The following is a 15,976-nucleotide window of genomic DNA, read 5'->3' as shown; positions in this document are numbered from 1 at the left end:
AGTATGTGTCCAAAATGTTGTGTTATCACCACAAATGGAGCTTACTCTTAATTTTGATTTCCAGCCCATACGTTTTCTCAAATGAGCCTGCATTTGTTTTATAGTCACAACAGATAAGATAGGTGGGACATACTCAGTACTAGTAAATACAAGCTTAAGTTAGGATCTGAAATGAACCAACAACTGTGAAGACCACAGGAGAGGCTCATTTTGTCTTACATGAGAGCGAGTGTCCCTCAGCTAGTGCGTGGCTACCTGTGTTAACAGCGGGAATGTTGACGTAGTGATTCTCAACTTGGTCTTAACTTGCTCCTTGCCGTGACACTGCAAGGTGAACAAAATGTCTTCACGGAAAACTAAGGTACAGGAAGGGTTCATGACCTGCCCAACGCAGTGAACCTGAGGGAGCTGCGCTTGAACTTGGGACCTCTCTCAATGACAGCAAACACACAGCAAGGCATAGGATAGACTCTCTGTCCTCAAGGACCTTCCCCAGCAACGGCTTTCAAGGAAAGCGGACCGAGGGCCCCAGCTCTCTCCCGCACACCCCCTCCCACTCAGCAGCCCTACCCCAGCATCCCCTGGCGTGTGCGCGCCGTCTGCTTAATTCACTCATGGCTCTCGGCCACAGAACACATAAACACGTGGGGAAAGCCTCTGAGAGGAATCTTGGTGCCCAAATGGAACAATTTGTCTTCTGAAATTATTGTTTGAAATTGTTTATGTCAGTTGCTGAGTTTCTGTTCTGTACTTCAGGGACCTGTTTGTGATGGAAGAAAGAATTCCGCCCTGCTGGATTGCCCTCCTGGGTTGCACAGTCGTGGTGTCAGGGGCCTTCTGGGCTCACCCCTCCTCCCAGCATTGAGAGGGGCTTGATGAGGTTCCTTGCACCCCCCCCCCCCAAGGGTTCTCTGGAGCTCACCATTGGCTAAGCATGTCACCTGTGCTAACTAGTTAATTCCCAGGAAAGTCTTATAAATGGGATACAGTAGTTTACCCCTCATTTCATAGGTTGAAAAAAAAAAAAAACAGGAGCACCCAGCATTTAAGAAGCCATCAGAGCCCCACAGCCAGTAAATGGAAAAGCTGGGACTTGAACTCAAACACCTCTGCCTGTACAACCCACTGCTAGTGAGTGCCAGATAGTACTGTGTCCAATATGGGGCTCAATAGAACTGAACCACTGGGCTTTCCCGTCCCATCCTCCCAGAGTGCGTGCAAATCATGGATCCTGACCCTTGGGTGGCACCCATCGTAAGCCCTTTAGGCACTCCCATTGGAGGCTCTCCTCTCTCCTCCCCTCTCGTGCCTGGGGAGATCTGAACATGAAAGCCCTCGGCTCACAAACCTGGCAGCTTTGTGAGTGAGAGAGAATTCCTTTTGAGGCATGAATTAGTCTTCTTCAAATGTTTTGACAAACGGAGAGTGTGGTGCTTAGGGAAAGAACAGCTTCGCAGTGTTTGTGTGAACAGACATCGCTCTAAAACAACTTGGGGGCCCTGGACGTGAGGCCCAATCATTGAAATAATCGCGTGATCCTTTGAATCCCCGGACCTCGGCTTCCAGTATTCTCTTTGTTTTGGCTCTACCTGTGCCCAGGGCCAGAGGTTGCCCTGCCTGCATGTGCCCCAATTCTTGTACAGAAAGCAGAATGAAGACATTCGCTAGGATGAAGAGAACAGGGCATTGCTGGTCTCAGTTCCTTTTCTGCCAGAAGGCTTGGCTACAAGAGCTACTAAAGCCATTCCACAACTTCTGATTTGCCCTATGCCTTCAGACCACCCTGGGCTGTGTCATTAACCATCATTTTCATCTCCTTGTAGTCCTTCTGGTAGTCAGAGGAGTGGAGGATCGGGCTTGGATCTCCTTTGCCCAGTGGCTGCCGTGGTCATGCAGGATCATGCAGGACAGTGTTGGGTCAGGAAATGGTTCTTGTTGGTACCTGGACTCGGGGGAAAGGAGGAGCAAAATGTACTCAGGCATTAGTGCTTCATATAAAAATAATCCCTGGCTCTCAGCCTAGGCTGGGAAACGTAGCCAGGGCTGGCGCGGGAGCAGCACAGATAGCCTGGTTTGTCATCTCATGTTCTGTCAGCTTTCTATTAGCCACCCCAGCTTGTCTTTATGAGGTGCCTGGATGCCTCCGTACCCCGTGTCAGACCCACATGCAATCCAAGATGCTAGCTTGGGATGGTGACTTTGTCCGGGAGCCAGATTAGGATTTACAGAGGAAAGTTTTGGTGGGCATTCCATGGCATGAGGAGAGGAGAGCTCAATATGGGCCACATGTCCCACCGCCCCAGCTGCCAGCTCTGGGTAGCCTTGTAACTCCCACCCACCAAGCAGTAATTCCCCCAGCACTGTGCTAGACAGTGTTGTGGAAAGCAGTCGTGCCAAGGTCCGGGGTGTGTATGAAGGAGGGTGCCTACAGCTCAACCCCAACTAGGACAAGTGGCAAGGTGTCTGACCTGCTTCTCACGTGGGAGGCCCTGGGGTCTCACTGTAGCTCTTGCTCCCAACGGCAGTTTGTGAAATCCTTGGAAGGCCGCAGTGATGGCTCCAGCGGCGGGTCCCTGCCTCCCAGGTGAGAGACCCGGGTTGAGTTTAGGTTCCGGGCTTCAGCCTCCTGCTGGGGTGATTGCGCAGATATGGGGGAGTGAGTCAGAAGAAGGGAGCTCATTTGCTCTCATCTGTGTGTGTCTCCCTGCCTCTCAAATAAATGAATGCATTTCAAATCTGGGCAAGTACTGCTGTCATTTCCAAGGAAAGAGCCTGCAGATGACTGATGGTCTGTGATGACCGGGACAGTGATCTTCACCAGACGCAGTACACTGAAGATGTGACATAAGCGGCTATGCAAGCTGCCTCCAGGGACCCACAGAATCTGGGCTTCTTACCATGCCAAAGCTTCGTGAGTCACACTGGGTGCGTCCCTTGTGGCCATCCCTACAAAGTGGAGATTCACACAGCAAGGAGTCTGATTGGCAGGATGGGATTTAAAAAGTACACCTCAAAGCTTTCCCTGGGTTATGCCCCCTGCCCAGTGCTCCTCTGTAACACTAACCCTCCGACAGCTTTTTGTCTGCGAACAATCAAAGAATAGTAATAGAAATCTTGAGGGCCTGGCACCATGGCATAGCAGGCTAAGCTTCTGCCAATTCGAATCCTAGCTGTTCCACTTCTGTTCCAGCTCCCTGTTGGTGTGCCTGGGAAACCAGCAGAGAATGGCTCAAGCCATTCTGCCACAGGGGAGACCAGGAAGAAGCTCCTGGCTCCCAAGTTTAAGCCATTGTCTCTGATTATTGCAGTCATTTCAGGAGTGGGGCAGTGGACAGAAGATCTCTCTCTCTCTCTCTCTCTCTCTCTCTGTCTCTGCTCTCTCTAACTCTTGCTTTTTAAATAATAAATAAATAAACCCTTTTTAAAAGTCTTGAACAAGCTCAAGCTAAACAAAACAGCTTATGGAGATAGTTGGGGTGTCTCATGAAACTTGTGCTGGAGGAGTGTGTTTGAGACCGGCCTTGGGGTGTGAACCCCCCAGGACTGCTCTCCCGCTTGCTCTGTGTAGTGCTGTCTTCCGCATCTCCACGTGTACAAATGTATTGAATGACCACACCCAACAGCTACAGGGCATGCTCCAACAGCCAGGCGCATGCCTACCAGTCCTTGGGAAGAGTTTGATCTAGCTCAATCCTCAGAACAAAAAAGGCAACTGGGACCAGAGGCCACCCACATGGCGGGGAGCCGGGAGGGCATTCAGTTGCACAAAAGCCAAGTGCAGAGCTAAGGAGAAAGCTGCTTCCTTGTGGACCCAGTGGGAAACTGGAGTGAATCAAAGGGGGACTTCCCTCCCTTGCCACCCTTCCTTTATTCCTTGCTCTGCCAGTAACTTACTTGGATTTCTCTCTCTCTCTCTCTCTCTCTCTCTCTCTTTCTCAAGTAAGCAAACTCTTGTATCTCATAAGTGATGCCTAATTTTCCAGAAGACAAAAATTACTCCTACACACACAGACACAGCTGCTACTAAGTAGAGCTGGAGTAAACTAACAAAATTCTGAGGACCTAACTTGCCTTTGTTTAACTTCCTTGGGGGCAAAGACCAACAAACATCATGAACACGCCCCTTTCAAGACCCTCTCCCGTTGGTCCCTGCCCAGATTGTTCACTGTGCAGTAGATACAGATAATGACAACTATATCCTCTGCGGGGCCCCTGGGGTTTAAACCATGGCCTGTACATGGAATAGGTGATCAATGAATACAGAATGAATAGCCAAGTGGAGCAAATCCATTTTACCTCCATGCTGTCTGCTGAAAACGTTGTGCTGATTTTGCTCCCAATGCTTACAGTATGAACACTTTGTGTTTTTTTTTTCAGTCTGATCAAAATGATTGTCTCCTAGATTTGATTCATCTCTCTCCTTCTGTTTCTTGAAAAGTTGTTACCAACACATAATTATTTTTTCCCACTTGCTTCTCAAATCTGAGCTCCCCTCTCCATTTCCCAGCGAACTCTTCCTTTTAGCCATGGATTGTGAACCAGTCTGGTTTTTCTTTATCATGCTAGCTTCAGAGTACTCATCCTAAAATTGTCACCACATTAGTCTGCTGCTCAAAAAATTGTTATTTTTTGTATTGTCCTATAGGAGAGAGTCCAGGGTCTTTTAAAGTTGTTTTAAAGTAATTGATTTATTTGAAAGGCAGAGTGAGGGAGAGATGGAGACAGCTCAACATGCTCTTCCATCAGCTTAGCCTGCAACACAACAGCACCAGATCTCCAAGTGCGAACTCTTGAGAGTATCACTCAAAGCTGCCTTTGCATGAATTCTCACCTTCTTTCCCAGTATTGTCTCTTACCATTCCTTTGAGGGAGGCCTGCCCTGTGACAAGGCAAGTTTCTAGGGGACACTGCATATTTTGTGTAGCTCTAGCCAAAGTGACAATGTGGAGCCCTGATTCAAAAATGAAGAATTTTTAAATGGGGGACAAGACTGTATGAAACTAGGGCCACGGTAAGAATGGAGCACTGCGATGGCCCAAGGCACGTGCTCATTACCCTGGCCCTGGCCACGTGCCATGCTTATTTCAGTCTCAGGGTTTTGTGCCTATTGTAGGTTCCCTTGTTCAAGAATGTCCTTCATCATATTACTCATTAGATTCTCATTTGAGAATCTCAAGGTGTATTATGCCCTCAGTAACTTTCTGTGTGTGTGTGCACACATGCACACTGTTTAAGCATATGTATCCCTGTGTTTTGCTTATCCAACTCAGGTAAGTGTGCTAACTTTTCTTGTCCACTGGAGTATCCATGCCTTAAGTTATTCTGCATCATTGCCAGTGCCTAGAGATGCCTCAGCAAGCAGTAAAGATGTATTATTTTTGCAAAAACATTGGTTGATTTTAGAAGGACAGAGAAACAGTGAGTCTTCCATCCACTGAGTCACTCCCCAAATGACAGCAAAAGCTGGAATGGAGCCAGACTCCTTTCAAGTCTCCCACATGGGTGGCAGGAGCCCATACACCTGGACCATTTTTCACTGCCTTCCCAAGGGCAGTATCAGGAAGCTGGATCAGAACAATAGAGAATGCAAAAACTTAAATTGGTACTCTGGCCTGGGATGTGGGTATCACAAGTGGTGGTTCAACCCCATGGGCCATAGCATCGCAAGAGGCTGAACTGATAAATGCACCGAAGCGTGAGCCATGAGTTGGAGCCATGGTCCTAAAACCTGCTGTGTAATTCATAAAACTAAGAGAATTCTAGTTCAAAAGTTCTGGTGATGGGTGCCTTTGAGAGCCTGCATTTCATACTGTACTTCTTATTGAGGTGTTGCTTTACATCCCATAAGCCCCCTTTCCTGCCCTCAGCAACTAACACCAAGGACTATTACAAAGAAACCCTGTCATCTCCTGGGTTAGAACAATGGAAGTGATGATAGATGAGAAAGCCAAGAATTTGGAGACTCACCATGAGAGACGCTGGTCCAAAATGAGGCCAAGCATTCTGAAATGTTAGCCCTCCAGGGACCCTTGGAGACCCATCAGCTCCCCATTCTAGCTTTGTGGAGGAAACAGAAGCTGGAGCAATTGCATGTCTGTGTTTTATCAGGTACATCCTGCCAATACATGGGGACACATAGAACTTTAAGAGGAAGTCTAATCTCTAATGATAGGTACTTTGCCCGTGTACATCACAAAAATTGAAGGTAAATGCAGCTGATGTATGCTAGTATGGTGCAGTGTGGTATTTTTGAAAGAGTGGCAGGGAGAGAATGGAAAGACAAAAAAGAGATCCTCCATAAGCTGGTTCACCCACTACATGAGTGCAACATCCAGGACTGGGTCAAGCCAAACTCAGGAGCCAGGACCTTCATCCCCATCTGCTGTGTGAGTCACAGGACTACATGTACTTAAACTATCTGCCACCAGCTTCCCTGCTGCAGCAGCTAGAAGCTGGGTCAGAAACAGAACAGCCAGGACTCAATTCAAGAGTTGATGGCAGTGCCACCTGCAGCAGCTTCACCCAGTGCACCACGACATCAGCCCCAGCTTGCTTTTCTAAAGAAAACATGTAATTCACCTTGAAATAAAAATCTGGGATTTGGCAGCTAGGCACTCAATATTCAGGTTAGAAACGGGGTTTGATTTTAGATAGAGGAACATGGAGAAAACGTGGCTTAGAGAGAGCATATGCAGCCGAGGGAATGATGGCTTTGGTTGCCAAAGCTGCTGGCTGTTGTCAGGAAAGCTATAGAGATCCAAGCAGTGGCCAATATCCATTGAGGGAGGTGGTGCAGAAGAGGCAGATAGCGCACCACCACACCACCATCACCATTTGCTGATGTGACCAGGAGGTTTCCCCTGGCTGCTGTTGCTACGAGTGTGGGTCTTTTCCTGGACCTAAGAGCCCTCGAGGCCCATGGAGCCTTCCCTTCCTGCAGGAAGACTCAAAGGACCAAAAGTGTTGCAGGGGAAGGGTAGTGTTGGGGCCTTGGCACTATCACCTACCCTATTCTTCCCTCCTGCATAAAGTCACTCATCCATTCCTGAGCAGTATCTTTCAAGATTAGAAATCTCTTGAACCAAATAATAAAAACCAGTTATTTCAGTTGGAAGGCATTTAGAGGCTCCTCCAAAGCCACCAATATTCATTCTTCTCTCATAGAACCCGGGCATTTCTTGAGAGGTTAAGCTTGTACTGTTCACCTCTGCCATTTCCTTTCTTCCCCCATAGAGACTTTAGCTAAAAGAATGAATCATCAGTGTTTTTGAAAAAGAAAGTTGGCAAGTGTCCAATTGTAACCTAGTCTTTCTCATCGTTAATAAGCAGACTGGAATCCAGAGATGTCTTTCTTGTGTTATTATTCAGAAATCCAAATAAAAGGACACATGGAGTCTGATTCAGTAAAATTTGGGGAGTTACTTTTGCCTTCCCACATAGTCAAGGAAGAACGACTCATTCTGAATCTAGAATTCATGCAAGATATTGAGGAAACAACACGGACGCAGGCGGCTGTGTATGTGGTTGGTGGATGGTTGGTGCAATAGATACACATCTTATTTCCTTATCAGTCACCTTTTTCTGAGAGTTTCTTTTCTTTCAAAAAGTGATTTCTTTTGTATGAAGGAAGATTGTTTTATAACTTTGGTAAAGTTTATGTACAAATTTATAAGTCAGGAAAATCTCTTGTTCAGACCATGCATTCTGATGGCCTTTTGAAAAGGCTCTAAAGGTAGTGGCAAGTAGGCTGCTCTGGGCCAAGCGAGGCCAAGAGGAATTTCACTTAACATAAATGGAGGTGTTGGATGGAGGGAGAAATGGTTGCATAGAGAGAAACTAGCAAGAAAATCCATCAGATGTGAGTAATATGATGGCGTTAAGGCATTAACAAAATACAAGATTAGCAAAATACAATAGATTCATAGGTAACATGCATATACATAAAGTCATCCAGAGGAACTGTACAATAGAGACTATTATATTGAGATGTGAAAATACCATGCAGGATGCATCTCTGCTTCCAAATTAAAGATGGACTTCCAATGCAACTGTTCAATACATCTTGATAATAGAATGCTGGACTCTGCCATTCTCCATATGTACAATGTCAGGATACTCTTAAATAGCAGAACGATGGGTTTACGACTGTTATCTGAAGGACCATATTATTGTAATAAAATAGGGGAAATCGGTGGGGGAACAAGCGAAGGGAAATCCAAGAGCCTTAGGAACTGTGTCATAAAATGAATAAACTAATTAATTATAAAAACGGGCATTAGGCACATGCGCTTGGGGTACCTGCAGTCCATATTGGAATGCTTGGGATCGAATTCAGGCTCCTTTCCCTATTCCAGCTTCCTGCTACTGGAGACCCTTGAAAGAAGCAGAAGATGATTCAAGTAGCTGGTTCCCTGCCACCCACGTGGGAAACACAGATTGAATTCCTGACACCTAGCTTCAGCCTCACCCAGCCCCGGCTGCTGTGAGCATTTAGGGAGTAAACCAGTGGATGGCAGGACTCTATCTCCCTTTCAAATAAAATGACAATATATTTAAAACATTTGTTTTTAAAAAGCAGTGTGTCCATGGCAGCATGAGAGAAGAGGTGAGTAAATAGGATTTATTTAGGTGGATGCCATAGAAAATACAGATATTGTGATGCCTTCTTTGTGATTCTGTGAAGAATAAAACTGGGCCCAGGTAGTATGCATGATGGGAAAATGAACAAAAATGACTAGTAGTAATCACTAGAACAGATATTCAGACATGCGTACACGTTGGACATGAAATTCACCAGTAAATATCTGTTTTCCTACTTACTGTTGGGGTGAGTATATGCTACTGACAACTTCTTGTCATCACCCAGAAATTATCATGGTTTGTGGAGTCGAAGCTAGAATTGTGATTGGAAGGGTGCAGCTATCCCAAGCCAGACTCCCACACTAAATCAAGTGTACATTTCAGGCCAGCACAAAGCCAGCCTTACACCAGACAAAATATTAAGAACAATATAATACATATATATATAAACAAGTAAAAGCAGAATCAATGTCATGCAAGGCTATAGTTAATGCAGAATATTCAGAGACCCAAGCATATGAGGTACCATTAAAAAGCTCATGGAAAATGCATATTATTTTTTAAAAACTATGCATATATTTCAAAATTTTTACAGTGAAACATCCAGATATTTTTTCATGAAACTTCAAAAATGAATACAAAAAGGAATTCAATTTCTCCTTGCAATTTTTGAGGTATCTTTGCATAACAAGCATGATATCTAAAACTTGATTTGCTATGGAAATGAGTGATATTAGAGCAAGAGGCAGTTCTATAAAATATTTGGAACCTTTAACACTACATGCTTAAGAGTCCGGCGCGATGGCACAGTGGTTAAGGTCCTCACCTTGCACGCCCAGGATCCCATATGGGCGCCAGTTCTAATCCCGGCAGCCCCACCTCCCATCCAGCTCCCTGATTGTGGCCTGGAAAAGCAGTCGAGGATGGCCCAAAGCTTTGGGACCCTGCAGCTCCAGCCGTTGCAGCCGCCTGGGGAGTGAATCAATGGACAGAAGATCTTCCTCTCTGTCTCTTCTCTCTGTATATCTGCCTTTCCAATAAAAATAAAATAAATCTTTAAAAAAAAACACTACATGCTTAAATTGATTCTAAATGCAGTACCCAAATGTAAAACCCAAACATGTGAAAATATAAGAACATTAAAGTTATATTTAATTTGGAGAGAGGATTTTTCTGCACCAAAGATAGAACTCATAAGAAATATGTTTTTAAAGAATTGCATATTGGACTATTAAATGCTAAGAATCATCGTAAGCCAAGTTCAGAGTCAAACTAAAAACTTAGAAAATTTTTCAACATAAAAATGACAGTGTTTAATATGTTTCAAATATAAATAGGTTTCCTAAATCCATAAGAAAGGAATTTCCAATGGAAAATTGCCCAAGAATTTTATCAGGCAATTTGCCATTTAACAATAATAATAATAAAAGATAGTCATGACCATCAAATCTATGAAAACATTTGACTCACTGGAAAGTACCACTAGAGATAACAATGATTCTTTATCGAATCTACCTGTATTCCTCTGCTTTACCAGCATCATTCATTTTTAAAAAATGTTTAGCATCTTATATTGTTGATAAGAGTATAATAAAATTGGGGACAGTGTTATGGTCCTAGTATAAAATTATACCTACCTATGGCAGGAACAAAATCTATAATAGTTAAGTAGATCTTAGAACATAACAAAATACTATGGTCATTAAAATGAGTCTACATACGCACACAACTACCAAGTATTACAGTATATGTAAGGTAAAAGCAAAGGAAGAAATGACATTAATAAAGCATGGTCTCATCTGTGTACATATTTACTTATTTCTGTCTCTCAAATCTATCTTTTCTTCTTTCCCCAAGAATTTTCTGAAGCTTTGCTAAATTGTATTCCCATCCAAGCCCAAACGTACTAGACTAGATTCTCTAGGAAGGGGACCTGGGAAATGTGTGTCTTTTGAAGCCAGGGCCCCGGGTGGCTCTTCCAGCAGGTACACTGGGGACATCCTCTTGCCTCAATTTATCCAAATCAAGCTCTGGGACGGCTGTACAGGAACAGCAGAGTGAAGTCCAATAATGAGCAGTCAGTCCTTTTGAGAGCCACAAGCTTATTTAAATAGCTACTATTCCCTTTTTCTTTTGTTTCTACTTTTCATTGGAGAGGCAGAGAGACAGAGAGCTCCCATGCACCTGTTCACTCTTCTAATGATTTCAACAGCCAGGGACCAGACAAAAGCCAAGAATACAATCCAGGTCTCACACGCAGGTGGCTGGAACCCAACCACTTGAGCCATCATCAGTGCCTTCCATGGTGCACATTAGCAAGAAGCTGGAATCAGGAGCCAGAGCCAGATACACAGCCCAGTCACTCAGCGCCAGATATACAGTGATGTAGATACAGTCTCTAAACCACTACGTTCCAGACTTAAGAGTCTTGAAAACTCCCTGCCGCCTACTACCACTTCTGTCAGACAGGTAACAAAACCTGTCAACCCCATTACTTTGCATCTAGTAATGATCTGTCTTTGTTGATAGCTAGTGGAAAAGTTTTCCACTTTCAGTGTTCCCTAGCAATGTGACATTTTCAAACAGTAGCACAGAATTCTTTAAATAGAAAAGATCCATTTCCACTCTATCGTGACTCAGTCACAGCCACAGGATTCTTCTCAAACTTTCCTAAAAATGTCATCTTTGGGCTGCACTCAAGAGGAACATTTCATCCAAGGAGGCACATTTTCCACTCTGTCAGGAGTGAGCGAGCATGAAGCTGGAACACAAAGCGTTTCGCAATCCCCTGAAAAGCAACATTTCTCACCAAAACCATGGCAACCACTCAGTGTGATGTCATCACAGCCTGAGATGCTCAGGAACCTCCTTCTCATCGGAGACTCAGCTAGGGCCATCACCTGTATCGGCTGGAACTCTCACCCATCTGCATGTTGGCTTCAGAAGGAGAATGGTACCCTACATGACTGTTGCCATGGAGACGCTGCGGGAGAAGATTCTGAGCTGAGAGTTCTTTGTATTGAATTTTCTCATGGCAGATAGCGTGAAACATGCCTTGCGTTCTAGAGTCTTTTGATTCTTGATTTTAGAAAAAAACCCAGACTGGCACCTATGAAGCAGAACATTGAAGCCCCAAATTGTGGACTGGAAATTTGTTTCTCTTGGGACATTTATGCTCCCTGAGCATCAGCAGCTATAACTTGGGAATAATGATATAGATTATGGGGAGATTTCAACGAAATGGTTCATGTAGAAGTGTCCAGCCTTGAGACTGTCATTTTTCAATTCTTTTTGTTGCTGTTGTTGTTGAAAGGCAGATATATAGAGAGAAGGAGACACAGAAAGATTTCCTGTCTGCTGGTTCACTCCCCAAGTAGCCACCATGGCCAGAGCTGAACCAATCCAAAGCCAGGAGCCAGGAGTCTCCTCCAGGCCTCCCATGCTGGTGCAGCGTCTCAAGGCTTTGGGCCATCCTCTACTACTTTCCCAGGCCACAAGCAGGGAGCTGGATGGGAAATGGAATAGCTGGGACACAAACCAGTGCCCATATAGGATCCCAGTGGATGCACGGCAAGGATTTAGCCATTAGACTATCGTGCCAGGCTCTACTTTTCAATTCTTAGGAAGCAGCAGTTCCTGCTTCAACTTTCTCATCAGGAATTAACAGTACCAGAGAGACAGGGAGGAGAAATCAAAGAACAGGAAGAGACAGAAGTGGTTGGTGATGAATCAATGACTCAATGTTTTAAAAATTCATGGAAAATACATATTAGGAGGGAAAAAAAAGTATTGATTTTCATGTTTTAACTCCATCTACCACAAACTTTTGGAACTACTCTCTTTTTCAGAGAAAATTATATTTAGAACCTTAATAAGGCAATAACTGAAGATCAACCAGAGTGATTAAAGTCGTGGGGAAAAGCAACACATTGTTAAAAGGGAAGCGTGGAGTTGAATAACTACAGATTTCTCATTAGAAACATGGAGAGCTGGAGGATTAAAAATAAACAAACAAATAAAAGATTGTCAACCCAACATAGAAAATGCCCTCTATAAATGAAGGTGGAAAAGATATTTTCAAGCAAAAGAAGAAGCTGAGATAATTCGGTGCCAGTTCTCTTTATGAAATGCTCAAGGAAGTTCTTTGAGCTGATGGGAAGTTATACTGGAAAGAATAAAGAATGATTATAAAAGCACTAGCGATGGTAACGGGCCGTGTGGCCCAGCACCTTAGGCTGACACTCGGGACGCCCTCCATCTCATATTCAAGAGAGCCAGTTCAAGTCCCGGCTATTCCAGTTCTAATCTAGCTGGCTGCCAATGTATCCTGAGAGATGGCAGATGCTGGTTCGAGCATGCAGGCCGTTGCCACCCATATTGCAAACTCCAGGCTTCAGCCTTGCCCAGTCCCGGCTGTGGAAGGCATTTGGGGAAATTGACAATCCCTGACTCTCTCTGTTACTTGCCTTTCTAGTAAATAAAAAATAAAGTTTTAAAAACTACTAACTGCCTATCTAGTAATTCCAACTTCTGAGTCATCTCCTGGCTGGTTGTCTCCTGTTGATTTCATTCACAGGGAATCACAGCTGCTCCAGGGTTTTATGTATGGAGTAATTTTGGGCTGTATCCTGAAATATATGTATTTCAGGAGCCAGGAGCTTCTTCTGGATCTCCCATGTGGGTACAGTTTCTCAAGGCTTTGGGCCATCCTCTACTGCTTTTCCAGGCCACAAGCAGGGAGCTGGAAAGGAAGTGGAACAGCCAGGACACAAACTAGTGGCCATATACGATCCCAATGGAGGCATGGTGAGGATTTAGCCACTAGGCTATTGTACTGGGCCCTATGCTTTGTTTTTTAAAATTTATTTTCAATATTTATATTTATTTAAAAGGCAGGGGAATACAGAAAGAGAAAGGAAGAAAAATCTTTCATCCTCTGGATCACTCTCCAAATGGTTGAAACAGCCAGGACTGGGCCAGGTTGAAGCCAAGAGCCAGGCTCTCCATCCTTGTTTCCCACATGAGTGACTCAAGTTCTTAGGCCATCTTCTGATGTTTTCCCAGGCTCGGTGGCAGGGAGCTGGATCAGAAGCAAGACCATAGAACCTGGGCCGATAACTATCAATTTGCCCGTGAATATCAATTCATCCCTACAGCCCTTCTCAGGCGAGTCCCTGCCTCCCTCCTCCAAAGTGCAAGTCACCTCTCCATGTTTGCATGTCCCTCAGTGGCCTGATTTTGTTCACATTGTGGAGTCCTGGTTATTTTTCGTGTTATCTTCAGAACTTTTTTTTCAAGCTGTTTTCAGAACAGTTTTTATTCGTGGGAGGCTTATCCTGAAAGGGACCTGAGCAGCTCTTGTATCATTTTCGTCTATCCCCTGACCAAACAATTCAGTCCTCCTTTGTGGTCCAGGCCTGGAACCCTGGAGCCCTCTAGGTCTAATAAGGCATCTTAAGGGGTATCCAGTCCAGCGGCTAAAATGGACTCACGGCAATTGAAGCAGTATTGGTGTCTCACAAAAAAGGTCGATGAGGTCCTAATTTCAAACCATTGCAGTTTTTTTTTTAGATTATCTTTCTCCATTGCTTTTTCAGATTGCTTTATAATCACTCTGAAGCCTTGAGGTGAAAGACTGAATAAACCCAGCCTCAAGCCATTTCATGTCTGTTTCTCTTCCCCTCACTCTAATTTTCTTTCCATAAAAAAACAGCTCTTGATCTCCCCTCTGACTTGGCTCCGTAAATCCACCTTTCACTTTGCAAACTATTGTGCTTTACGTGCTTGTCCTTATGCTGTTCACCTTAAGCCCAAGGACCAAGAGGGCAAACTCCAAACTACCCCTGGGAAAATGGAATCCAATGAGGAAAAGCAGAATGTCCAAGATAGAATGTGTTTAGGGAGAGAGATGAGAAGCAGGAGAAAGTTGCAAATATATATTCATAATTTAATGTATATTAGCATTATAATGCATCTGGAATATATAATTTATCAACACTGGGAATGCATAATACATATGCAATGTGTATGTAGATATTTACACCTAGAATATATAGTTTGGACAGTTTTATAAAGTTTTGTTTTTACTATGCAAAGCATAAACCCAATAGGTTTTTAAAATTCCCAAAAGGATCCTAGATTCTTATCATACTAGTGTTCACTGATGACATTGTGTATGCTAACCACACTAAGCTAAGCAAGGTGCAAGCATTTACTTTATCACATGTGGCAGTCAAACCACATCATGGCCATTGTTCCCGTGTACAAATGAGGAAGTAACTTCCCCAGGGTGCCATGTCTTGTTAAGGTGGTAGAGATGAGATTTTTTTCACTTCTGTGGGACTCCAAATCCCAAGCTCTTTACTGTCTCCTGTTATAAACCAGAGGTTGAATATGTCTGATGATCTCCAAATCTGACGATCGTCATTAAGCAACTAGTAGAGAAGGTAGCAAGGGAGTGCGGTGGCTGTGAAGAAATGGCATCCACTGCATGGAGGAGGCAAAGGCTGGAATCCCAGTGTGGCACCAAATTGCTGCAAACCCCAGCAGCCTCTCAACTCTTCTTCCCCTTTTCTCCCCTCTGTGTTGGCAACAGAAATAAATATGCACTTCGAGGAAGTTTCCAGGACTGTTCTACAAATAAAATGATAATGATGATATATGATGGAGGTTACCTTTAGTCCAACTCACCAACAAATGCTTCCTTTTCTAAGTTTTACAGTTACGACTTCAACAGAGGAGGACCCAGGAACAACTGGCTAACCAAGGCATAATACCACGTGAGTACTGCATCGCTTGCGTACTGGACAACAGCCGTGGGACCCTGGGGCGCTGTGTAGGAACTGGAAAATTCCTCAGAGATTGTTTGGTCTGAGCGTTGTAGAATTGGTGTCGGCATAAATCCCAAACCCAAGATGCTTCACCCCAGTCTCTACTTCTTTGAATAATATCATTGTGGCTAAAATTCCAACGTAGTTCATTTGTTCTTGGCATAAATACAATTTACTACATGTATCCATAACCTTTTTGTAAGTTGGATACAATTATTATTTTCTCCAGTAACATCTATCATGTAATTTTAAAAATCGTATTCTTGATTTCAATGGAAATTGGGTAGGAAAACTGTCCCAGCACAAATGGGCAGGTAAATACAAACTCATCCAAAGCTGATCCTCTATCTCTTCATGGAGATTGCTTTTTCCTGAATTTGGGAATGAAAAATGATGTGGATGCACCCAGGACTTTTCAATGTACCCAAGTTCCTTCACAACTGATTGAAAATTCAACTCAGGTAAGGTTAGAAATCCTGAGCCTGAATCTGACAGCGGGTGTTTGGATAGGATTAAACATATTTTGAGGTATCAGGATTAAATTGGTGGATCATTCAACATTCACT

At 44.0% G+C, this 15,976-nt stretch overlaps 1 protein-coding gene across 2 annotated transcripts in view; it reads left to right on the top strand.

Moving 5' to 3' along the window:
- Positions 1–15,976, top strand: part of MYOCD (myocardin) — an 82,183-nt gene that overhangs the window by 15,489 nt on the left and 50,718 nt on the right. For both annotated transcript variants that reach the window (XM_041000705.1, XM_041000706.1), the window contains exon 2: positions 15,294–15,359. In XM_041000705.1, coding sequence (XP_040856639.1) covers positions 15,294–15,359 — 66 coding nt within the window. The remainder of the gene's footprint in view (positions 1–15,293; positions 15,360–15,976) is intronic.

Source organism: Ochotona curzoniae, unplaced genomic scaffold, assembly GCF_017591425.1.
Source record: "Ochotona curzoniae isolate NIBS_2020 unplaced genomic scaffold, NIBS_Ocur_1.0 scaffold_2453, whole genome shotgun sequence".
NCBI classification, from domain to species: Eukaryota; Metazoa; Chordata; class Mammalia; order Lagomorpha; family Ochotonidae; genus Ochotona; species Ochotona curzoniae.
This window is presented reverse-complemented; position numbering and strand designations above follow the sequence as displayed.